The sequence below is a fragment of the Aphis gossypii genome, chromosome 2 (assembly GCF_020184175.1).
Source record: "Aphis gossypii isolate Hap1 chromosome 2, ASM2018417v2, whole genome shotgun sequence".
Taxonomy (NCBI): Eukaryota; Metazoa; Arthropoda; class Insecta; order Hemiptera; family Aphididae; genus Aphis; species Aphis gossypii.
In genome coordinates this window covers 61,259,989-61,286,890 of record NC_065531.1, presented here as the reverse complement: position 1 = coordinate 61,286,890, position 26,902 = coordinate 61,259,989, and the positions used below count along the sequence as shown (strand labels likewise).

At 24.7% G+C, this 26,902-nt stretch overlaps 1 protein-coding gene across 1 annotated transcript; it reads right to left on the bottom strand.

Moving 5' to 3' along the window:
• Positions 1-995: 995 nt before the first annotated feature.
• Positions 996-25,931, bottom strand: LOC114120388 (uncharacterized). Its single transcript, XM_050200221.1, has 19 exons — positions 25,806-25,931; positions 25,253-25,264; positions 24,195-24,221; positions 23,857-23,901; positions 23,500-23,541; positions 21,464-21,490; positions 18,944-18,976; positions 18,146-18,196; positions 15,533-15,571; positions 14,673-14,705; positions 11,082-11,126; positions 8,713-8,751; positions 7,822-7,851; positions 7,618-7,668; positions 4,797-4,847; positions 3,552-3,569; positions 2,675-2,722; positions 1,683-1,721; positions 996-1,027 (listed from the first exon to the last, which is right to left on the bottom strand). The coding sequence occupies exons 1-19, from the start codon at positions 25,876-25,878 to the stop codon at positions 996-998; spliced, it is 735 nt and encodes a 244-aa protein (XP_050056178.1). The 5' UTR covers positions 25,879-25,931.
• Between the last annotated feature and the right edge of the window lie 971 nt (positions 25,932-26,902).

The window sequence follows — 26,902 nt, the reverse complement described above, 5'->3', positions numbered from 1 at the left end:
AACAAACCACGCTGTTAAATTGTATACACCACATTTTGCATCTAACCAAACATTGTTTAACTACAGTAAGCCGTTTAAATTTCAAGTATTATTATTAAAGTTAATTCTTGACCTATTATCAAACTAAAAAGTGAGAATTTCCTCTTTTTTTAACGTTATATTTTTTGATATTTTAATTTTAATTTTAAAGCAAGCTATGCGTCATTTCTGAAACGTACGATGAAAGTATTTATTTTACAATGATGTAATTATGTTTTTTTGTGTCTGTGTACTCGTTTTAATATATAAAAAAAAAAATTATTCGACCTTCGAGTTTTAAAGCAAATTCCAGTAAAAAATTGTATTTAGTTAGTATTTTTAAGATGTACCTAATAGTTAAAAAATGTTTAGCTCTTTTTTTGTTGTTTTATTATTTTAAGGTATTTAAAAATATTGAAATTTTTTTTAAATTATAACACTTGTTTTTAAGAAAAAAAAAGTTTTAAATTTAACACAAGGTTTGTCATTAGTTGTCTTCTAGTTAAACAATACATCTAAAATAGAAGTAAAGTTATAATTTTATTTTTACAAGATTTTTAAATTGAAATAGGTATTGATGTAATTGGTTATTTAAACAAAATTAAAAATTTTAGTTAATTTTTTATAAAATAAATATATATATATTATAAGTAGGGATTTAGCACTTCGTATATTATTATTTACTAAACATAATGACATTTTCAAAAATTTTAAATTATTTTAATTTGTATAGAACAAATCTATTCGCCTTATTTTAGACTAAAAATAACTTTTTTAATGCTTAAGATCTACAGGTTTATTTAATTGTTGAAAAGGTTCTGTTCCAATTCTAAATATAATTAAGATTCTTTTGATTCGATTTTAAATCATAGATTTAGTAACCTTAACTACAACTAAAATATAGATTTATGTATTCAATAGTAAAATATACTATAACAGTAACTATTATAATAATATAATATCATATGTATCAATATTTAATTGTAACATGTGGTCTTACTGTAACAAGCTAAAAGACAAAAATAAATTAAATCATAAATTAATATTAAATAAATGCATACAATATACAAATATTGTTGATTTGGTATAACGAATGATGATTTTAGAATTAATACATTTCATTCAAACAATAGTAGCTTAAATAAATGTCTAAAAAAAAAATAACAATGTTGATCGTGATATGAGTGAGTAGGTAAATAAATACATTTTAATTTTTAGGAACAGTAATACGCTGGATTAAAATATTCGAACATTTAGACATTTATTTTATCTGTACCCACTCATAATACACATCACAAGTACCTAGTTCTAAATATTATGGATTCTCTTTATTATATATTTCGTTATAAATAAAAAAGCATTACGGTACAATTTATGTAATAATATGTACCTACTACATTTAATACTACAGTATAAAAATATGCTTAACCTTAAATGCTCAATACAACTAACCTAACCTATGGTAATATGTTACACAAATAATTTATTATTGATTGTTAACCCTTAAAAAATATTTTCTAATAATATTAAATACATAAAATATTTATAAAATATTGAACTAACAGAGTAATATATTAACACTCACAAAAATATTAAACTACAATTTATTAAAACTACATAATATAAAATATAAAAATTAAACTTCTTGATTAATTATTATTTACCTTGAATTGTACACCAAGTCAATGGAGATCGTTTATAAACTACAAAAAAAGAAATTAAGATATTAAGATAATATTTAATATAGAATTAAGATATTAACTATGCAAACATTCATATTATATTGTAATGTTCTAACGCAGTTAATAATATAAAATATTTATCGTAATACATAAATAACGTTACCGAATTATTAAAATTTAGAATTTTCTTTGTATTTAGAATATTTTATGAACATTTTGAAATTGCAGCTAATCTACATCTATCATCCTTTTAGTATATATTACATACAATCTTTTATGAATTTATATCTGTTTAATAATGACTTCAATCGTCACTCACTCATCTATCGATATTTATCGAGTCGGCTAATTGTAATTTATCATTCTATTTTAAATTATTATTTATTATAAGTCTTTTATTTGTTTTTTTTTTATAGTTCGGTATCAACTTAAATTTGTCTTTATTTGAACATTTTCTCTAATTTATCAAGGTTCAAAGTTATTACTGATTCGCTTGAATATATATTTTCCATCCTTTCTTTACAATCTCCTAATGCTTTTTCCAAATCTCCAATCCCCGCCCCTCTCCAAAATATATATATAATGAATATTATATAAATAATAAAATAAAACAAAATAATTTTAAATAGTATTAATATTATTTTATAAATTTTACTATATCTGATCATTAAAAAAAAATTTTAACTTTTTAATTCCGTCTAACAATTTATATTTACTCGCAAATATTAATATTTATCTAATCTTTATACTACAATTCAAATTAAATTTTAAATTTTACGTGAGAAATGTATTTATCAAATTTTCATTAAAAAATGTCACTAATAATTATTTTTTTGATTATTCGATACTTTAAGAAACAATTAGAATTATTTACTTTATATTATGCTGTATAGGTATTGTTTCATATTTTTCACAAATTATTATTATTATAATGACTTTAAAGTATTATTTCTTTTTAAAAAAATCATACTTACACTGCATTTTATAAGTTCCATATGCTGTAAAGAATTGCGCGTAAAATCCTAAAATATATTTTATACCATGAAATATTTTTTATCATTTCTTTTAAGTATATAATATATAATTATTTTAAATCAGTGTACTAGGTTAACCTAACTTAATTTATAAGTATAACGATAACTAATAGTAGAATATGATATTAGCTGGTATTATGATAAGACGTGTAATAATGTATTAATATTTGTATTAGATTAATAATCACAGTGTGTGAATGCCATAATAAATATTCTATTTTATGTAGTATTTCAAACGAATTTAATGTTGTATTTCATAGAAATAAGAAAAGTACCTACCTTAAATATATAATATCGTATAATTTTATGATATTATTACAACAACAATACAGGTATTCTCAGAGATAATCAAGAAAAAAATGTTTTTAAGTTTATTAAACCATATAAGTAAGACAGTATAGGTACATTAATGTACATCAATATACACCGTTAGATTAAAATGATATAAAAATACAAATATATATATATATACGAAGAATAAGTTGAATAATTCTTAGCTTCGTACTTATGTTGAAGGTGATAATGTACAGCGATCGTGTTAGAACACACTCGATTATGTTGAATTAGGTCACCATACAAAAACTATTATAGTGTAAATTTTGCAGATTTTTGGATAATTTACAAACACCTGACGAGATTAATTTTCTGCTATACAGCACAGTGTATTATATATTATAATATGAAGAATTAAAAATATTAACATATAATAACAAATACAATTAAATAGTTATTCATTGTAATAAAAGAATACATTTTTCAAATATATGATGTAATTGACTAGGTCGAAAAATTTCGGATATCTACTAAAATTACTTACCTGTATCGGCTATATCGCCTAAAATTTGAAATTAATAAATGAAATGATTTCAATCTTTAAATTATTACGTAACTAAAGAGTAAACCATAACCTATAATTTTTTAACTCCACAACCTATCATTAAACTTTAAATTATTATAATAATAAATCTAATGATCGATTTTTATTAAAATTTTCATACCCAATGATTTTTTTAACAGTAAATACTAAACTCCCATTATATCGAAAAAAAATAGTAAAAAAGTATTTTTTAATATATCTATTGTTTTTTATTATCATAATTTTTACAACATATTAAAACAGGTACATCATTAATGTTATAATCATAAGCAAAATATAAATCTTTTATGTAGCTATTATAATCGTTAACATTTTGAACAATTTGATCGTTTTCAATAAAATTTAATCAAGAGATTCCTTGATATTCAAATGGCGTCTATACTTTTTTGTTTCAACATTTATAAATTGGTATAAAGTCACTCAAGCATGAATTTAGTTTGGGCTCAAGAAAATTGAGTATTATTTTGTTAATTTGTTTATTTAAATAGTTACCGTTGGTTAAAAATTAAATCACTATAGTAATGAATAGGAATACAACATATATAATTTTTTACAAATATGTAAAAAAATAAATCTTAAAATGAAATACTTATAAATACAATTACAATGATTTCTTTTATAATTTTTAATATTATGAAATACTTTCTTAATTCTTGACATATATATATATATATTTATATAAATATTTGTAAATTGTAAACACCTAATACCAATTTTTATGATACATACAAAACCTAAATTATATAATCTTCCATATCTTTCAATGTTTTACTATTTTGAAATATACAAGCTTATTCACGATTAAAAATTATATATCTATAAATATTTGCATTTGTTATATTCATCTTACAAACGTACAATATGGACGTTCAAATGTTGTGTTCTTTATTTTAACACTAAGTGAATTGTTTCAATATTTAACTTAAAATAAAAATACGTTATAATTATCTATTTGTATTTTTCTTTTTTACGATAAATCCATGTATTAATTTCAAGCAAGTTATAACTATTACATATACTTTTTATCCAATTTAAAAATGACATGCTAAAATTGATTCATCAAAGCTGAAATTTGCTATATTGTATGTTTGTTAGATACAAACAATAAAATAAATGCGGCCATATGGTTATCACGTCTTATAAAATTATATTTTTTATTTATTTATTTTAAAATATAACCCATACTCATGAACGATTTAATTTCTTCTTTTGTTTTCTGGTCGTTCTTTTTGTTTGCTAGTGACAATAAAAATATTTTTATATTAGATATACTTTCGCATAATTATCTATTTTCTATATTTTTATTAACAGTCAATAATTACGTTTTAATACATTTCACTAGTTAATTAAATAATTATTTTCACTGTATTAAATAAATCCTATATTATAATACCACAAATTGTATAAATTACATACATTTTCATAATATTATGATAATTAGTTGTTAACATAGAAGGTGTACCTATTTAACTTTAGAAACTCAATGGTTCTACTCATATGAAATATGCATCAAAAACAATACTTCAACAATGGTATGTAATTTTATCTTTGATATAAATGAACAATAAATTACAGCATAAATTGTGAATGAGTGATGATTTGCAATAAATGTTCAGTATGTTGTACTATTCACTATGCACCATGTATTATAAACATACCTTTTTTCATGTTTGAACTGACGACGCTGCGAAATTATAAACATACCTAACCTAATTTAACCAAACCTAACCATCATAGGTTCTTAGTAACCTTCAAAAATCAGAATAATATACAATACGGATGAGGTCTCCTTCAAGATATCCATTCAATTTCCAAAGTATACTTACGCTATGATTCATGAAGTGCATTTGAAGAATTTATACCATAGATTAAAAATAATTACACTATGAGATTTAATTAGGTACTCGGTACACAATATTTTAATTTGCGTATTGTATTATATTATTATTATTGAAACTAATAACAATAATGGTTGATGACAATAATTATTGTTCCTGTCTGTTATTTTTAAAACGGCTGGCTATAATATATTGATTATCTATATTCTATATATTATATAAACGAAACTATTAAGTTAAAGAAGTTAAACTTAGATGCTCTCATTATCCAGAAGTTAAACGAGCATTAATCAGCAAAACAGCTACAAAATATGCTGCATACTGAAAATAACTTTATTCGAGATTTAAAAACCACAATAGATGCAAGTCAAAATTCTACTAATTTTCTGATTGTGATCACGCAGATAAAAGCCTGCTAATTTTTTGGGAAAGTGAGGTGCCATATCAATTAAATTTAATGGCAGAAAAAAGTAGGCGTCTTTCACGTTTACACATATTGCTATAGTTGGAGGATCGAATTTCGTCAGATATGATAAGTTAAGTATCGTACTACCCCCTCCCCCCTGGTAAATTTCTGGATCCACCCCAGCGATTCAACACATTACCCACATTCAGTTTCTAACTGAATTGAAAAAAAAAAATAACTAAAAATTAATTTAACGGACTTAAACTCTCCACTGATTCATCAAAATGGTAATAAATATTATCGTATTAAAGGGAAAATAATAAATCAAGTGGGTTATGTTCTGCAGTACAGTTGGTATCTAGTAGAGTTCGTACATAGAATAGGTCACTATAATCATTGATTATAAATACTATATAATATAGATAATATATTATAATTTATAATCAATGCTATAATGAATGAGTTAAATTTGAATGCAGTGATAGGTATCATATCACACGAAACCCGATTCTGAACAAAGATAATTTATCAGTCTATGATATATTTTTCACTAGGTAGTGAAAAAGATGGTTTATGTTTTAATGACCTGAATATTATAAAATTAAATCTTGTACAGAAAATGGCAATTTAAACAACTGGTGTATGTTTCAAGTTTCTACAACTAGTAATTTTTAATTATAACAAATAACTCTTCAATCAACTTCTTTTATAATTATTGTAAAAACCTGTTCATAACCTATGGAAAATGTTGTGTTAAATTTTCAATTCTTAGCTACTTATATAAATTTTAAAAATTTTCGAGATCTTGATATATTTCGTAAAAAAATTTAACTTTAAATGCTTATAAAAAAAAATTGTTACTAACTATTTTTTTATTATTTTTTTTAACTGAAATAAGAACAACTTATACGAAACCTCATATTAAATTTTCAAGTTTTCTTTTTGATATACAATTGTTTATTGATATTTTAAAAAAATACTTAGAAAAGTCGAAATTTTCAATTGTCTAAAAATAGTTTAAAAAAAAAAAGACAGAATATTTTGAAAATTTAACTATGTATAGATAACGCTAATGTAAACATTTGGTGAAAATTTAAAGTATTTACAGTGATTTGTTTTGGAGTTTAGAATTAGTTAAGAGTATTAGAGAAGAATTAGAACAATATGAAAAAATCGATTTTATTAAAAACTGGTTATTGGTAAAAATTCCTATTTTCCGTCACTTTTTTTTGGTTTTTCCCGACGCCTTTGAAAACTGCTAGATACTTCTTACTTTTGACCTATACAATGCATCAAAGACATTCAATTTACCACTGGAACTCACCCCTGAAGTTATAAATTAAAGTATTGTTTCGATAACAAACAAAAACACACATCATTGTATCCATCTTATAAACATACAACATAGACGATCGAATATTGTGTTCTTTATTTTAATATTGAAGTAAATTGGTCAAGCATCCCATTTAAAATAAAATACGTTATGGTTATCTGCTTGTAATTTTCTTTTTTTTACGATAAATATATGCAAATATAATTTTAAGCAAGTTTTAAGTATATCTAGTTTTTATCTGATTTAAAAATTACATGCTAAAATTGATTCATCAAATCAGAAATGTATTATATTGTACGTTTGTTAGATAAAGACAATAATTGAGGCCATATTGTAGTAAAATCCTCTAACCTTATTATTTTTATACATTAATTATCAAGTCTCAACAAATTATATTTTTTGTAATTTATTGTAAAATATAACTCATACCCTTGAACAATTTAATTTCTCTTTTTGTTTTCTGGTCATCTTGATCGCTTACTAGGTAGTCACAATAAAAGTATTTTTAATTAGATATACTTTCACAGAATTATCTATATTCTGTATTTTAAATTTTTATTAGCAGTCAATAATTATGTTTATATTAAAATATAGGCACCCATATTTTAATATAATTATAGCTCAATAACTTACTTATAATATCTCTCGATTTTACTAACGTATCTAAAATAAAAAGTTAAATAAATGTCGTGCAAATAATATATTCTGGATAATATGCAATTATTAATTTATAACTATACTATTAAAATATGTGGTACATTTCATTATTAAATAATCTGTACTCTTACCGTAGCAGGCTTGAATTACAATGAAACAAAAACAATAACAAACTTATAAATTTGAACTTGAGCATTTTAAAACATGTTAGATTAAATTTTTCTTTTATCTCCAAAATATTATCTAGCTTATAAAAGAATTATCTGTGTATTAATTATGGTCGATAAACATATTATAATAACAAAACAATATAATTTCAGTAAAATAATAAGGTAAAATTTAAATTGGTATTTTCTTATAGATAACTTAAAAAAAATATTATAAGTAGGTATAACATATTTAAATCATAAATAGTATTTATAATATAATTAACCATAGTAAGTATCATAAAACTATGAAAATATTATTATATCCCCTCACTAATCCTATGTCTGCTGGGAGCGCTTTCCTAGATGCACAACATCTATAATAGTAATGCAGTGAATGTATGATAGAAGGCCATTGATCAGTGATATTCTATAATAATTATAAGTATATTGTTTGTATAATTATAAGAATTATACTAACCAAATAATTGTTTAAGAATTATTAGGTAGATAGTTTATTAGCTACTGATAACTTAGTACAATACAAACCATAACAATAATTTATATATACGGACTAACTATATTAATACATAACACATACTTTTAATGTTATAAATGACATTAATTAAATATTCCGAAGGGATTTTTTTTCTACATTGAAAATAATCTACCCAACATATTACAGAATATAAAAATAATAACAAAGTTTTTGTTTACTTACTTTTTATAAAACAAAAACGAATAGCCGGAGAATGTGTGTCTAAAAAATAAAAATTAAACAAATTATATCATTATATGTTTTTAATAATTATGTTTAATTATTTAAGACAAACCTGTAAATGTGTACAATATACATTTAAAATATAAATGTATGTATAATGAGTCAGTTAAAATGACAGAAATCATTAAAAGCCCAAGAACAAGCTAGACCCGCCGAAATTATAATCAGGTAATGAAACAGAAGAATATAACATCCAAGACATTGTTGTTTACTGAGTACCTAAGACAGAATCTAAAACTTCTAAAATGATAGAGAGAGATATGTAAATAAAAAGTTGAAAATGAAAATCTTAGGCTAAGTCAAATTTTGGATACCTTATATATGCAGTCTTATCTTTAAAGACACTATTAAAAAGCGGATACTTATATTTATTTCTAACAAAAACGTTTTTTATAAACCTGTCAATATATCAAATTAGCAAAAAAAATTTACATTTCAAAATGTCAATATACTTAATTTCTCACATTAATAATTTATAACTAGAAACAATATGATAAGTATATGAACAAAGAATACAACGAAATGAACATATCACAATTATCTATGATGAAAAAAAGTAATAACTACTAATTGGTAATTAAATTATGTTTCATTGATATTAATTAGCAAAAATGTAATTAGAACTGTATTAAAGAGAACCATATTAATGAGCTAATAGTAGTTGATCTAATTTATCAATCTATCTATAAAACTCATGGGTACAGTCGGTAAGACTATAGAGTACAAAAGGTATTCATGGACTACAAGATTTCTATTTATGTGTTCTGAAAAGTTATTTAATGCTTGATAAGTGATTTTTTTTTTATAATTTAAATAGTAATAACTGTCGTATACGCCGATTACTCGGACGTATACCAAAATAAAGTTAAACACAAAATAACGCAAAAGAAGAACTTTATTTAAACACGACGTCCGGTGGTGATCGAGTCACACGATCACCACCACTGACTACCTTTGCTGTCTTAGCCATCTCACTTATATATTACACTTACAATCGAATTACTATCGATTGTTCTACATTTTTCTATTACTACGTTAAATTTACAATTATAGATACTATGATTATTGTGTAATTGTTATTTTAACCCGATTTGTAAATTATTAAACAAATTTATTTACATTTCTTATTATTATATCTTGCTTACTATGCTAACTGTAATATAAAGTTTACTGGCACCGAATTGCACAATTGTTATTTTAACCTATTTCTGTGAATAATTAACTATTGCTTAACTTATTGAATTTTACTGTTTTACTTATTATCTATAGTTTTTCTTAACTTATTTCTTACGTACTAACATCTCTTATAAAATATTCATACATATAATACAACATAACCAAACATCTATTATAGCAACATTGTTATTTGTATTATTATTCTTTACAAATGATTTTAGTAGTACATAATACATATTATTAGAATAATAATCTATACATAATACATAAACAGAATTCTATCTTTCTGTCCTTTATGCATTCCTCAATGACTGGACCGATTGCGACGAAATTTGGTACAGAGATATTATATTAGACTTATGGCAGAAGATAGACTAAGTTAAAAAGTGATAGGCCTAACACCAGGAGGTGCTCAAACAGACATTTTAAGATTTAAGATGGAAATTTTTGTTTATAGGTAGTTACCATTAGTTTCAATAATATAATAATTTGTCTGTCTGTCCTTGGTACAGAAATAAAAGAAATTAAGAATAATAATCTATGTATAATATATAAATAGATTTCTATCTGTCTGTCCTTTGTTTATTACCATGGAAACAACCATGCCATAGCAACCATCTATAAACAAAAATTTACTTCGTAAATCTCAAAATGTATGTTTGAGCACCTCCTGGTGTGGGCCAATCACTTTTTAACTTAGCCTATGTTCTGCTTATAGGTCTAATTTATATCTGCACCAAATTTCGTCGCAATCGGTCCAGCCGTTTAGAAATGCACTAAGGACAAAAAAACAAACAAACAGAAATCCAACGAATTTAACACACAGTTTAAGATATTATATAAGAGGTAGGATTTTTAACGGGCTATGAAATGCACGGGTTCAGCTTAAATTAAATTAACAAATTAATGATTTTTAGTGACTTAGACAAACCACAACTTCATCCACATATACTAGCATACACACAAAACATTCATATTTGTAATAATAATTCGTAAGAATTTACATATATCCCGTCAAAGTCTCAATCCATTGCAATTTATAAGGATAAAAAAGCACAGGGTCATTACTGATTACTCGGAATTAAAATAAATATTATATAATACTCAGTCCAAAAATTACACTTAGTTCTCACCTATTTTCATTGATACATAATTGATATATTTGCCAAATGGAGTATCTAAAACATAAATATTCACAGTTAATTATAAATTAGTATCATAGAAATAAAAATTGTGAGCATGTTATACCGCTCTGGTGTGCTTTAGGTATCAAGTAGGTATAATTTTAATTTATGTTTAAAATTTGAATTTAATGATATAATATTATTGTATACGAAAAATAATGCTGAGTGGAGAATGTCTAGCAGTCTGTATCACTAGGCGTAAGCCACTATATATATTTTGATAAAGCGGTAAAAGGAATTTATTTTACTATTTATAGTACGGTAGGTTAATTTAATTTTTGTCGGAAAAATTACATTTATTATATCCTAAATATTTTATTGACTTTTGAGTTAATATACCATCTAACCGTAAAATAGTATGAATATATTTATAGGATATAAATAGGAAATATCTTAAAATTAATCTAAATATTTTTAAAATATCATTGCGTAAAAATAAATTCATAATATACATAAATGTTAAGCTCATAAATGATATTTTTACCTATAACAAAATAACGAACATCGTTATACGTCGTTTAAACATGTAATTTTCTCTAAATTTAAATACAAATGTCTACAAAAGATTATGTTGATATATATAATGCATATATATATATATATATTAAGTATTTTAGTTCCAGTATAAATTGCTTGGTTAGAAGAACATTGTATTACATTTGAGTATGATTAAAGGTCGAATTGCACTTGAGTTGAAGAAATTTAATGATCGAACTGAACTTGTGCTCAAAAAAAGTATTTTTCACAAAAATATCATGCATTTGAAGGAGTTAAATGTTTAGAAAAGCCTCATTTCCTTTCCCACTTACAGGCTCAGAACTGACAATAATTTAAATCATTGGCATGGTTAAAAATAATAGTTTTATACTTACATCATGTTAGTATGAAATTATAAATATATTTTAATATTTTAATTTTTTTTTCATTTCGATTATTTTTTTGTAGTAATAAACTAATAACAAACTTCAATTAAAAATGTTAGCTTAATAATTCGCTTTTGAGCATAAATAATAAAGATATATAAATATATTTTTCAATATTATTTATTTTTTCTGGTACCGTGTAGTTGAAGATCTTGTATCAGTTTATTTTGTATCAAAATATAAGTACCTATTTTTAATTGTGTTAAAACATCATTTTTCAGTTTATATTTTAGATTTGTAATCAGTTGCAAATTTTGTATTTTTACAATACCATGATTGCGATAAATGGAATCTGCAACTTATTATTTTACATAAACATTTCATATACTGCATTCTAACCACATTAATGATTAACATCAATTTCAATCCTAAGCATGTGAGTAGAAAAGGAAATGAGTGTTTTCTAAATGTTAGTCCTCTTCAAATGCATGATATTTTTGAGGAAATACTTTTTTTGAGCCCAAGTGCAGTTCGAACACTACCTGTTTTCACCAGGTTTCACCACCACCTTTTTTCAAATTAGTTACAATCCGACTATTTCTTTTTAGGTAATAAGTACTATTTAACTATCCCGTTACACTTTAAAACCTTAGTTGTAAAAATTAAAGATTTTATAAATTGTTTACATCAAAGTGTATATAGTTAGTATATTTTTGTGATTTTACTATTTTGTAAAAATTAAATTATACTAATTTATTTCCGGTAAACTTTTCATTATATTTTAACTTATTTTTGGATAGATAGAAAAGCCAATGAAAAATCCTGTATTACATTTTCAAATTTTAGATATAAAAAGAAAGTTTTTTATTAATCTCTTACTAAAAATGAAGTATACATATTCAAAATATTGACAATGTTTTCAAAATTTAAGTTGAAATTTTAACAATTATTTTGATCAAAAGCTTATAAAAAAATATTGTAGTTATTAATATTGTTGATATTTTTGAACAGGTAAATGAACAAATTATGAAGAATCTCCTATTAAATTTTCAAACATTTTCATTCAGTGATAATTTTAAATGGCAATTATAGACTAAAAAAAATTTAAAATGGCTGTTCCAGTAATCATTAATTATTAAAATAAAAGCACAAACAATAATTGTTGATTATTGTTTTAGTAATAATACCAAGACTTGTTACATGTACCTATATAAGGTTATAAGTAAATGTCTTTTTTACATTATTTTTATTTACGTAGTTTATTTTTGAAGTTATAAGTAGATGCAATATGTAACGGTACAGCACAAGTGGCCATACAACTAGCGCATCCAGTTATATCATAACTGCAACATCAATACAACGATTCACGAAACCTACTAAGCAATAAAACCAACACGCAGTATAGATGACGCGCACCTCCTAGGTTAGGTATATTCTATCCCGGAAGGAAGCAATGCGAAAGCGGTCCCCTCCCGGTTGTCGGTTCAAAACTGGAAAAAAAAGATAATTATATTATCGGGTATGGCTATAAATATATATATCTTCAATAAATCATCAAATGAAAAGTAAAACCATCTAGTAATACAACACAACCAAAAGGTTAGGTTGGAAATTATCCCATCCTCGACGTTTACCCGTTGTATCGTAGTAGCTTACTCGTATAAACCAACCGATACCAAGTAACTGGTATACATGAATATACACCCTTAAGGCAGGTTTCCACTACATACGTAATTAGAAAATGAGAAAATGTGCATAGAAAATTCTTTTCTGTGATTGATCGGTATGCATGGTAAACTTTTGGTATACCAGAAAGTTTATACATTCCAACCAATCACAGAAAAGTATTTTTATGCACGTACACGTACACGTATATAGTGGAAACCCGCCTTTACGATACGTATATATAAAACTGAAACCGTGACTTGTGACGACAAGACGGTGGTAAAAACACCGTTATTCATCGGAACAAGATGCAAACATCTCTGAGCCATCAATAACGACGTCTTAACGCACGTGCAAATGGCATTAAGGCTTGAACAGGGTCTGTAGATCACCCTCCCTAACCCAGTAGAATTGAGTATTGACGCCACCGTCCAGCAAAGAACGAATCGTCGTCGTCTACCAACAACACTGACGCCGCCGATTGTCCAGCATAAGTAGACAATCCAACGTTACTTAACCTATCTTATCAACATAAAACTTAGTATAAAACTAGTTTTTCCGCAAAACAGATCTAATTTGGTATCCAAAACCACTCTCAAACTTAAATATCGAACTATTTTTTTACTACTTACCTTGTAAAGCCATACACCAAAAAATAAATAAATAAAAGCACAAATAATTGTAACATCAATTCGCTCCACTCAGAATAATCTACGTTCATAATTAATTTTAATTGAAAACCAAAGAAACTCAAAATGAATATTATACAAATATATATTAGAGAACTAATATATTAGCTTGTACCTAACATTTTTTTTCAAACTATATAATTGTATTTATAGCTCATTAAGGAATAGTTAGAAGTGTATTAAAGACGCTTACACGAATTTTAATTTATCAATCAATCAATATAAAATCGTGATGCCCTATCTGGTTAAATCGATATATTAATTTTTATTTTTTTTTAATATAATTTAAATTATAAGTATATAATATTCATCTAAACATATACCTGGTTTTAAATTCATATTTGAGTCTACACATTCTAGAATGACAATAAAATATTAAACACAAAATTTAACTTAGGTATACTATAGTTTAAAAAGTTAATATAGGTACAACTTCATAATCATAATAATATTATAAGGAATTTTTTCCGGTTGTTCCGTACACATTTTGTATTGGAATAGATAACTTATTTTTCATTATGAAAATATGAGATTTTAAAGATATTCTGGTAGGTATTAATCTCATTAAATCTTAAATTTAAAATTTAAATACAATAAAAAATATATCACGAGAATTTTTGTTCGCCAAAAAAAATAATAAATAACTACCTAATTCTCTCGTTGATATTGATCTATTTCAATTCAATATGTTCTTATCAACTTAAATTCTTATTATATAGTAAATCATTATATTTCTTCTTTATCATTACATTTATTTTTAAATTTTTAGAAGGTTTTGACAAAAATATATATATTTTTTCTTAATTTAAAAATTCTCTTTTATTTCAATCATAGAAATAGAATAGGGGTAATAGAAAAAAAATAGAAATATATTGAATAGTGATAAAATAGATAATGTATAATAGCTAATGTTTCTACTCTAGGTACAATGTATTTATTTATTTTTAAACCTACACTAAGAAACTTCATAAAACAACTACATAATTAATAAATTGTATAGGTAAATACTCAACATTTTAAATACGTATTATACAATTATTAATAATTAATTGAATACCAATTATTAAAGTTATTGCTTTTCTATTTGTTGTAAAAAATTAAACAACCTTATTTATGTTTTGTTGAAAAACAATTTATTTAATTTCTGTGAAACACGAAGCACTATAATGCTATAATAATTTACCTAAAATCTTACACCATGTTTCAGGTGGAAGCATTTGCTCTAAAAAAATAAATTTCAATTTTATAAATATTTGGATGTAATATATTTTAGTATTATTATAATATATTTATCTATATTATACGAGTATAAAATTATAAAAATAAACTCGTAACAACGCTATGATTCATATGTAGTCAAGAGATTTTTTAATGATATAAATTAAAAAAAACGTTCACAATTTTTTTACTATTCCACTTCATTTACAATAAACTCTGAACTAAGGAAGTAGGTATATAGGTATAATGTATATATATATATATAAAAAAATTAATAAGCTTACAAATAAAATTGTTAAATTATGAACGATATTTTTAATTTATTATTCATAGACTAATTTTAAGCTAACAATATGAATTCACAAATTTGATACAATTGAGTATGAAATCATAATTAAAAGAATTTGAGAGTTTTTAAGCATTTTAATGAATAAATAATTTATAAATGTACAACTAAGTACATAATCATTCTATTTTATTTATTTTAATGCTATACTATCAAGTATAAATGGAAAAATGTTAAAGAGTATAAGTTTACGTTTTAGATTAAAATAACGCATTAATATAAAAATACTATATAATATTTATAAAACATAGCATAGACATTAATTATATTAAACTATTCTTAAATTAGTGCGTATAAGGGTATAAAACGATATTTTTAAATAAAAACACTCGTATTCTTGAAAAATTTTACGTTTTAAGAAAATATTCTTTAAATGATTTGAAGTCATTGCAAAACAATATAATGTATACCATTTTTATTTGTTACAATTTTTACTTTGAATAACGCATAATATATTTTAATTTTATATTCCCGAGCAAAATAATTTTCTAAAATTATACAAAAGTTTTAATTTTGAAATAATAAGTTGCAAATATTTAAAGTTAATTAACAAAGTATTACTAAATAGTAAATTCTATATTTATTACTATACAGTCGTTTCCGCTTTATTGGGACACATCGATTATGACGTGTTATTTTGTCCCAATAATCCGAAATAAAAAAACCAAACATATAAATTTATTGAAAAATTAATTGTTTTTTATACATATAAATTACATTTACGTGGCTCAGCGCGGTGCAGTGGCTGAAATTAATCACTCATGTGGTTAAGAGTAAGCAACGGTCGCTGCCACTAGTACTCGGATGGGTGACCACCTGGGTACGTAGTGCGCAAAAACCTTGCCACACATACACGTGTTCCTAAACCGACCGTACCAACCGTAAAAACACAACCTATCCAACCAACCCTTACCCCTACCACAGTTCATAACCCCTACAACAGCTAATGGCCTTAGTCGCCGGGCTTAAGTTCAATAAAAAAAAAAAAAAAAAATTACATTTAACACACATCACATTTGAACATACGATAAGATAAAATTTATGTAATATAAATTTAATCTAATAATCAATTACGCGAGCCAGTAAAAATGTCCCAATTATACGGATTCGCGGCCCAGATAAACAATGAAGGTTTACCTTACAATTAGTATAGGTACATTTGTTTTTGTAATTAAAGAATTGTCCCGATTTAGCGGTTGTCCTAATTAACCGGTGTCTCTATTAAGCGGAATCTACTATATTTCATTTCCCTTATAGCTAGGGAACGGTCTTTGATGCAAAATATATCTTTTAGTAGGTAGCCTAGGGCAATGCTTTCCAAGTACATAATTCAATTCATACATCAGAGAATTTAAAAATGAAACTTTTATTTAGGATTTTTGCATTTTTAGGTCATTTTTTATGTATATATTTGTTGCTTGGAATTATAAAAGTTCTAAAAATATACATTAAATATAAATTGTTTTAAATATTTTTTTTGTCTCGTAAATAAGATATTTTTACGAAGACCGGCTGATAGTATCTATCTACACGGCTATGCGTAATTCCCATCAAATAATCTCGATAACGTTACGATACACTGTATAAAACTAATTGGTGTCCGATTAGAAGTAGATACTCGTAGAGTCGTTAGTCGTATGTCAGTGTTAGTTTAATTCGAATAGTCTGAAAAATGCCGAAAACTAAACCATCCGACCGTTGTCGAATACGTGCTTATGTACAAGAAGAAACAAAGAGAAGAAGAACACAACATTTTCAAAATTTTCTTTTTATCGAATTTAATAACATTTTTAAAGTTTTATAGTGCATTTTTTAAGGCATTATGTCGTATTTTTTTAGGACATTTTTCTTATTTTTTAAAACATTTAAGTCAGTTCCTTACTTATAACTAAGTAATACAAATAACTACTTGTTCAAAATATAAATTTATATGGAATTCTCAGAATATTCTACTTTGAAATATGACATAAAATATGGATGGTCATTCAAAAACGTAAAAATTTAAAAATTACAATGATAAAAAGTTGATTTTTAAAAAAATATTTTGTATACAATACTTTTAAAAAATTTTCTAAAATCTATCCATATTCAATCGAGTGTTTACCTTTTTCAAAAATTATACTCTACACGTCATATAGACTCAAAATAAATCGGTAACGATAAAAATTATTTTTTAAATTTTTTTAATAACCAAACATATACTGGAAATAATAATATGTTATAGATACATACCGGGTCTTTTAACTAAATCTATAAGATGGTACACATAACTGAGCCCATAAACTAAAATGTAAATATAGAAATAATACACAACATGTTATTAGTTACATTTTATCATAACTTCATCACAGTAGAATAAAAACATTTCAAACTGAACAATTGAGTTTTTTTAAATTAAATTTTATTTGTTGAACTAAAATATAGTTAATATCCATTAATAGATAAGCATTTTCGTGAGTTATGTTGAGTAGAAAATAGGAATATTTAGAATTATAGTGTAGGTATTGCATTCAATAATTTATGGTTTGCAGCCATAATATTTAACAATTAATTAGTCATGTATTATATAATGAAAATTGTTTTTCATCATAAGTCAAAATATAGCAAGTATAGCATTCACTTAAAAATTGTGAAAGGCCATAAATCGAACTTTTCAGGTTTAATAAAGTATTTCAAATTGTTTCTATATTCTATAGCAGAAACTTAGGTTAGCCTATCAGGAGTAGTATACAAATTAAATTAACTTATCGATCAACATTGTGTTTCGTGGTTAACGTAATATATAATAAAATATTCAAAATGCTCTATTTTATTATGTACTTTGACTGCAGTGACTAAACACCATTAAAATATAAATTAATAAAAAATTATTAATATAATCTAAAATATTTAGAAAATAGCCATTATATTTTAATAAAATAATATGCAAAAAATATTTGGGTAAACTAAAATTATAATTATTAAAATCATAAATTAAACTATATTAAAATATAAGGAACTTCAAAAAACTTTGTTAAAATGATAACTTACTAGTTAATTCGTGTTTTATCTTCTGAAATGATTCTAAAATCATCAATATTTTATAATTATTTACAATATTATCTCTAAGAAATCATAACAAATTTACATTATTCATATTATTACTTAAACTTAAGTATTATAATCTTAGTAATTTTAATAAATATCACTGTTAAAAATGTCAAAGAAACAAAATTTCTGTTTGAGGGGTATTCAAAAAATATGTCCTCTTAAAAATTCTAATACTTATCCGAGTTCAACTTTTGAGAATTTAACATTGATATAATGTAATATATAGTCAAAGTGCTTTCACTTAATTCTAACAACACACGTATGTCGTATTGTACTTGTGTATACAATCTCGTAATATAACATTATTATAATTCGCATTAAACCGCAATCAATTCAAGACACTCCTTACTATAAAATGATCAATATAACAGAATGGCAACAAATGATATAACTAAATATACGTTTTTATACGAAAAAATATACCGATAAATTGTTATCAGTCTAATAATATCCCACATATATCTACTTATATTTATATACAATAATAAACATAAATCACTAAAAATGAATAGCATTTCGTTATAAACATACATATTATAAACACATATAGTAGGAAATGGAACCACAAACCCCAAACTACTAAAGTAAACGCGTCGATTTCTTTTTAACATGTACCAATGTATAATGCGGTTATTAAATTTATTATTCCAAAACCCTTTATATTTTTATTTAATCATATCGGTGATACCACAACTCTGTGTTTTTTATTCTACTACATTACATACGTTAATTTTTATCAGTTTTTATGATAACGTTTTTATAATGACGTTTGTTTTTGGCGAATTTATAATGACGAACAGTCGTAATATTATTATATTGGCGATTTATGACAATGATAATTATTTCCAATAAAAAGCAAAATATTAACCAATGTATATCAAATTGTATGTGGCCACAAATACCTAATATAGTTACAAAAACATGCTTTGATAAAACAAAAACTAAAATAACTACGTGGTTTTTATTTAAACAAAATAACATTGTTACAAACTAAAATAACAGATTTTTTCAATGTGTACATAATAAATATTTATATTTAACATATTTTAACAAGACGCTTCACCTGCATACGTTGTCTCCGTTTTAAAACGATAGAAATGTTTCTTGCGGGCAAAAACCACTAGGGTTATAGCCAAAGTTAAACAACCAAATTTTTACGCTAGAAAAAAGAGATTTTAGCAAAGCTCGGTATTATCTAGTAAAAAAGTTAAGGTAAGGTTAAAAAGAAAGGTTACTTTTAACTAAGTTACTTAACGGTCTTAACGAGTTAATTTATGTAGTTAATACAATTACATACATTTTTTTTAAATAGTAAGACTTCCATTATATTATGTTATTTTTTAAGCTTTAATAAAAAGGTATAATAACTAATTTTTCATAAAAAAAGAAAAGTAACTTATTTTTCACTAATTAAGTTACTTTTATGAAATTAACTTTTAACTTTGAAATTAAATAAATAAATAAAGTAACATAATTTTCAACCTAACTTATGTCTTTCTTTATAAACTTAACATTACGAGTTAAAATAATTAATTAACTTGTCCAGCCTTGGATTTTGGACTGTGCAATACACTTTTTATTTTTACGATGTCAGAACTAAAAAAAAGTTATTCAAGTTTAAAAAACACAAAAATAATGGATTTTAAAACTTTTTTCGTAGACCTGAAATGAAAAAAATAAAACGATGTTGCGCAGTACAAAATCTCCTCTTTCTAGAGTGAAAATTTAGTTACCTAACTTGGACTACAGCCCCAGCAGTGGCGTATTTACGGGGGGGATAGATCCCCCCTTGGTCTTTTTTTTACTCGTAAGTTTAATAATGTTGGTAAGTGTACCTTCCCCCACGGTCGAGGAAATTATGTTTTCCCCCCTGGACAAAATCTTAAATACGCCACTGAGCCCCAGTGCACTTAGTCCACGTGTAACGATTTTTAGTTTGTAAGACGGTGACAATGCATGCGGGTGAGCATCCTCTAAAGTCTAAATAATACGCATTAGAGTTTTTCATTTAGTAATTAAATAAAATGCATATTATATAATATTTATATTATTTAATCTGTATCTAATCTGAGTCTTATTAGTTGTATGAATTTATTATTATTACTATTGCATGTACAGTCGTACAATTCTATGAATTAAAAATTATATATTTATGTATCATTTTATTGTATTGCTACATTTTATATTTTGCAGAGTATCTTGGATTTTTAGTATTTTTAGTATTACATTGAACTGTATCTTAATTAATAAAAAAATAATTTATCTTAGTAGCAAATGGCCTCTTTTGAACAAACTAAACATACATTTACATAAAATGTATGTAGTTCATTTAGAATTTTGAATTTTCTCTTGAAAAATATTGCCAAACTCGTATGCCAAAAAAATTTATATTTATATTGGATTAAATATTTATTATACTTAATTAGATGTCAGCTAACGTAAAACTACTTAATTACTTACCAATTCGTTTTTCAACTCGTAGTTTATCTAAAATAAATTAAATTAAGATATTTTTCATAACTTTTACACTCTAAGATATATACAGTTACCATGTCACAAACAAATAGACCTTTAATTATACAGTGTATAATGTATACGCATATATATATAATATGTTTAAGCTATTCATTTAGTATTATTTTAACATCGTTAAAATTTCAAAGAACAAGTCAGGATTGAAGGTTATTTTATGATAAATTATTATAACCTATAGTTTGAATAAAAATAAATTTGATCTGAGTTAAAATTATTCTAACCTAAAATCTAAAAAAGTAGGTCAACGCATTTCGGTGGAGGATGTTTGTCCATCGTCCCTTCGGTTCTCGAACAGGATAGTGTAATTTTACTGTAGGTATTTGATTTGAATGCAATATGATTGCATTCGATAAAAAACGATTCTGAGCAGACGAGAGGATCTTTTTTATTTAATTTTATTCGTTTCTATGGTTACAAACAAAGCCGTAATTATTTTATACTCCACATTATCGTGAAATTGTACATTTTTCTCCTTTAACCATCTTTATTTTAAGTATCATTTCAAAAATCAAAAAATGACCTCTCTAAAGTACCAGCTCAAGAACATTACCTTTCAGAAAACATGCTACACTTGTACTTTTGAGCAAGTTTAGGGGGAGAAAGAGTGTTTACAAAATAAAAAAGAAATAAAACATCATTATAAAACCAATACATTCCTCGCTCCGCTCAAAATCTAAAATTATAAGTCAAAAAAAAAAATACAATTTATATTTGTCCCTGTTTACTAATTCAAAATAAACACACAAATTTATTACATTAAGATACTATAATCATTCAATTATTGCACAGGTATGTTAATAGTTGGTGTCGTATTAAGTCATGACTAGCTAATCCCGTGTACTTCGTTGCCCGTAAAGAATTTCAAACTTTGACTCTCTTATGATTATGCCATCAGTATATTATCAGGTAGGCAATCCATCTATGGTGGATTATTGACTATTGTGGACCCCGCGAGTTATGTCCTTGAGTTTATAATTTCTACCCCTTAATTTTCAAAGTTGTATCAATTTTTTTTCAATACGGTGGATAAGATGCAATAATGTGCCATCTTATGGTTTTTATATAGTTGGTATAACAACTTGACTTATGTGTTGGTACATTCATCATTTTATTATTACAACTAGTTTTTATTAAAAACCAATATCAACAATTTATAAATAATTTATTTTTAAATAAAAATAAAAATAAATATTACGGGAAGTGTACTTCAATAATAATCAACGCTGAGTCGATTTGAGTTATTGAATTTAAATTTTGAGGATAGATTAATATTATAATTTCATTGTGTACTAAGAAAGATTTTTCAAAATTTATATTTTAAAGGGATGTATCGGTAAAAATAAGTTTTATTTTATTTTTTTTTTTTTATTAAAAATAAATTATTTATAAATTGTTGGTACTAGTTTTTAATAAAAATTTAAAAAAAATAAAAATAAAACTTTTTTTACGGCAAACTTTATACTTCTTATAACTATTTAAATTTTAAATAATTAACTTTTTGGACTTTTCTCTTTTGGTGGCTCGTTTGCACACCGAATACTTGCATTACAAAAATAAATAGTGAAAATCAGTCCAGTAGACCTTCAGATATAACTGTCATAAGAAATCGCCTCAGGTTTTGACATTATATAAAAAAATAAAGATACTTGTTCATAATTGATGGGAAAATCAAGAAAAACTGTAAAATAACTGCAATGAAATGTAAAAAAGCATCTGATTATAACTTAACCCCTTTGGTAAATCAAGCTTTACTTAAAACAAGTTTTGGAGCTAACGGCTTATTAATTTATAGTTAAAAACACCTGTTCTTAACATATTTCATTAAATATAAGAATCAATAAATAGTATTTGACTTGAAAAATCGCTCCGTAATACACATTTTAAAGATCAGGAACTATATCATATTATCATTATAATAGTATAATATAGTATAGTAACTATTTGAATAAATAATAACTTACATTCATTGGGCACATTAAAATCAGTATCTTCGTCTTTTACTTCTAAACAATTTAAATTATAAAATAGTAGTAGGTAATTTTTTTTTTTAATTTGATTAAAAATTAAAAATATATTTGTTTTGTAACAAATCATATTCTAACTTCTCCTAACCTATAATGTCCTCTTATTAAACAGTTATTAGTTAGGTACATTGAAAAATTCCAAATACAATGTGCATTATTGGAAAAAAATAGGCAAATTCACACATGTATTCGAAAAAAATTATCAAAATACAGTTTTTAATTTATTACTCTGTTATAAAAACAAATTGTACAAGTATAATATTAATTGTTAAATATATGATACAAACGACGTACCGAAACAACCAACTTTTGATGCAAGATTTTGGAATCCTGTCCGTTCTAAAAAAATATAAATTATAACACTTTCAACAATATAAATAAAAAACAGAAACTTCCAATTAAAAATAATAAGCTATAAGCTTCATATAAATTATAGATTATTAGAAAATAATACAACATAATAATATACTTAGTTAGTTAAAGATGGTACAATAATGTGAATTGTTCGATTAAAAAAAATATTGGATAGGTACAAAAATTACCCATCTAATAATAAAGTGAATTCATGATGTTATTATCTGTTAGTTAAGCATATGAAATAGATAACGATCAACGAAAACAATAATACTTACTATCTAATCCATCTGTTTTCAGTGATTCTAATAAAATTTTTGGAACAACAATTTTAATAATTTAGTTTAAAGTTTAATTATTTGTAAAAATAAAAATAAAATTATTTTATGAATTATTATATATATTTTTTTTTATTTGACATAAAACAGTTTATACAGTTTTTCACAATAAGTTTATATGACGAAAGTAATTAAAAGACATGAAAGTTGTGAATTCAGCAGCCACCCATTAGTGACTCTTGGCTATTGATTAGTTAGTTGTTTTTTTACTTTTTTTTTTTTGTCAAGATACGTTAGACATTTAAGTTTTGTAAAAGATCACGGCACTATTTCCTTTTTAATCGGTGGTTAGGATTTCCTGGGAGAGTAAGGATGGAAAGATTTTTTATAAGAGGGTTAAAATAAGTTTGGAGTCGTTTATGAAATCGTGTGTAAAAAATGTGTACCTCCTCAACTATTGTTTTCATATAGAGATCATTATGAAGAGCATGGTTAGAAATATAGGGAGGAGCATTGGCTAATCGTCGGAATGATATGTTTTGGAACGTTTGGATTCTTTTAGTGTTAGATTTTTTTACTGCATCCCACAGTTGAAGTCCATACGTCCAGATTGGTTTAATAAGCGATTTGTACATTATTAATTTGGTGTTTAGAGTGGAGCACTTATTTCTAATTAGCAGTGGTCTAAGCATACGCATGCGATTGTTTAGGGTTATTAGTCGTTTGATTTGGAGGTGTTTTTTCCATGTGAGTATTTTGTCAAGAAATGACCCTAAATATTTTACTGTGTCGGATTTGGGAATTGATAAAAGTAATGTTAGGACATATTCCTTGTTTGAGTGTGAATGTTGTATAAATAGATTTGTTTTGATTTATTTTCACTCGCCATGTATCATATCACTCGGACAAGTGGTTAAGATGTACTTGTAAGTTTGATGAGGCAATTATAGGATCTTTATTTATAGATAAAATTACTTTCGTCGGCATAATCCGCTACGATGGTTTGTTATGAATAATTAAGCATAAAAATTTCGTATAACTGGAATCTGCAGTCTTACCCATACATTCGCCTAGAACATTAAACAATAGGCATTCTATTAAAAATAGTGTACCTATTTATCATTACTTTATAATTCAATGACAAAAGAAAATACCTATGAATTCTATGAATTGATATACACAATAATTGTGTTATTCAGTCTTAAACAATTATTGTTTAAGACTTAATAACTTAATATAGGTAATATACTGTTCGCGCACCACAACAAATATTACTGAATTGCACTTTTATTGAACAATTTATTATAATGCATTACAGGATAACATTGATAACCAATTTAATATTTGTGGATGATGCCACAATAAAAGATAGTATCTTAAGAAACTGTCTTTAATCGTGGGTGATGCTTACTGATTTATTTTCTTCGTACAACAGTAACATTTACTAACGATAAGAAGGTATTTGATAACTAATAAAAAATTGTACCTATAATAACTAACAATTATAAAAATAAAATAATAATTCCATTATAAAATAAAAGCTTTAGTTAAATCATTAGTTTACTACTTGAACATTATTTAGTATAACATAATTATAAAATAAATAATTACCATTGACTTTCCAGTAAAATATAACAATTGCTATCACAACCCTAATCAACAAATTACGTTTTAAAAAAACCATTTTAAATATTTTAACTTAGATATTAAAAATTATAAGTAGGTATAACTATTATATTTTCTAACGAACGACTAACATACAATACTATATTTTTTCAGAATTTTAATTTTTTTAATAACACATTTTCTATCCAATCAACTGTGTACACAAATATGAAAAACATGTATTAATCTTATTATAAATGTAGAATTGCAAGCCATGTTGTGACATATTATGTTCTAACTTCTCAAGTATTACGTAAAAAACATTTTATTTCGAAACTCTACTGTAGTTTTAAATCTGTTTATACATCAACAACAATATTATTATGATAAGTTTATGTCGTCCCGTGCAGGGGCGGATTGGAATTTTTGACCGGCCCAGGAAAATAACTTTTTTGTGACCCCATGTTTTTGTTGAGGGCAAGTGCACCATACTGAAGGTATTTTTTAGTCCTTTAAAGGAGCAGACGAGCAGTAAATATTTATTTACATTTTATGGTGTATTCATTGTTAATACAAAAATTATTATATTATAATATATTAATGAGGCGTGAATAGATAGATATATGATACCTAGTTGTTATATTTGTTAAGAACCACTTGGCCTGCTTTAAATATATATGTAATACTATTTACTTACATAGGTAAGTACTAAAACACATCTTACCAGTATAAATAAATTATATTAATTGTACATATTAGTATAAAAGAAACTGATCAATGCTTTATTCCTAAAACTGTTTTTTTTTTTTGTTTTTGCCACGAATTTTTTCAGCTCCACCTTTTCGTTTTTTATGACTATCATCATTATTGTTATCCATTTTTTATTTTATAATTCACAACTATAATATTTATATTTAAAAAAATATAACTAGTAAATACATTGTAAATTAATGAATACATATACTTGAAAATAATTACCTACTCTCTATTGAAATATTATTTATTATTGAATATTATAAATAATTTAAAATAAAAATATTCTTATTGTTCAGACTAAAGTTCCATGCCAACTTACATTGTTAAAATTCGTGTCGTCACCCGTC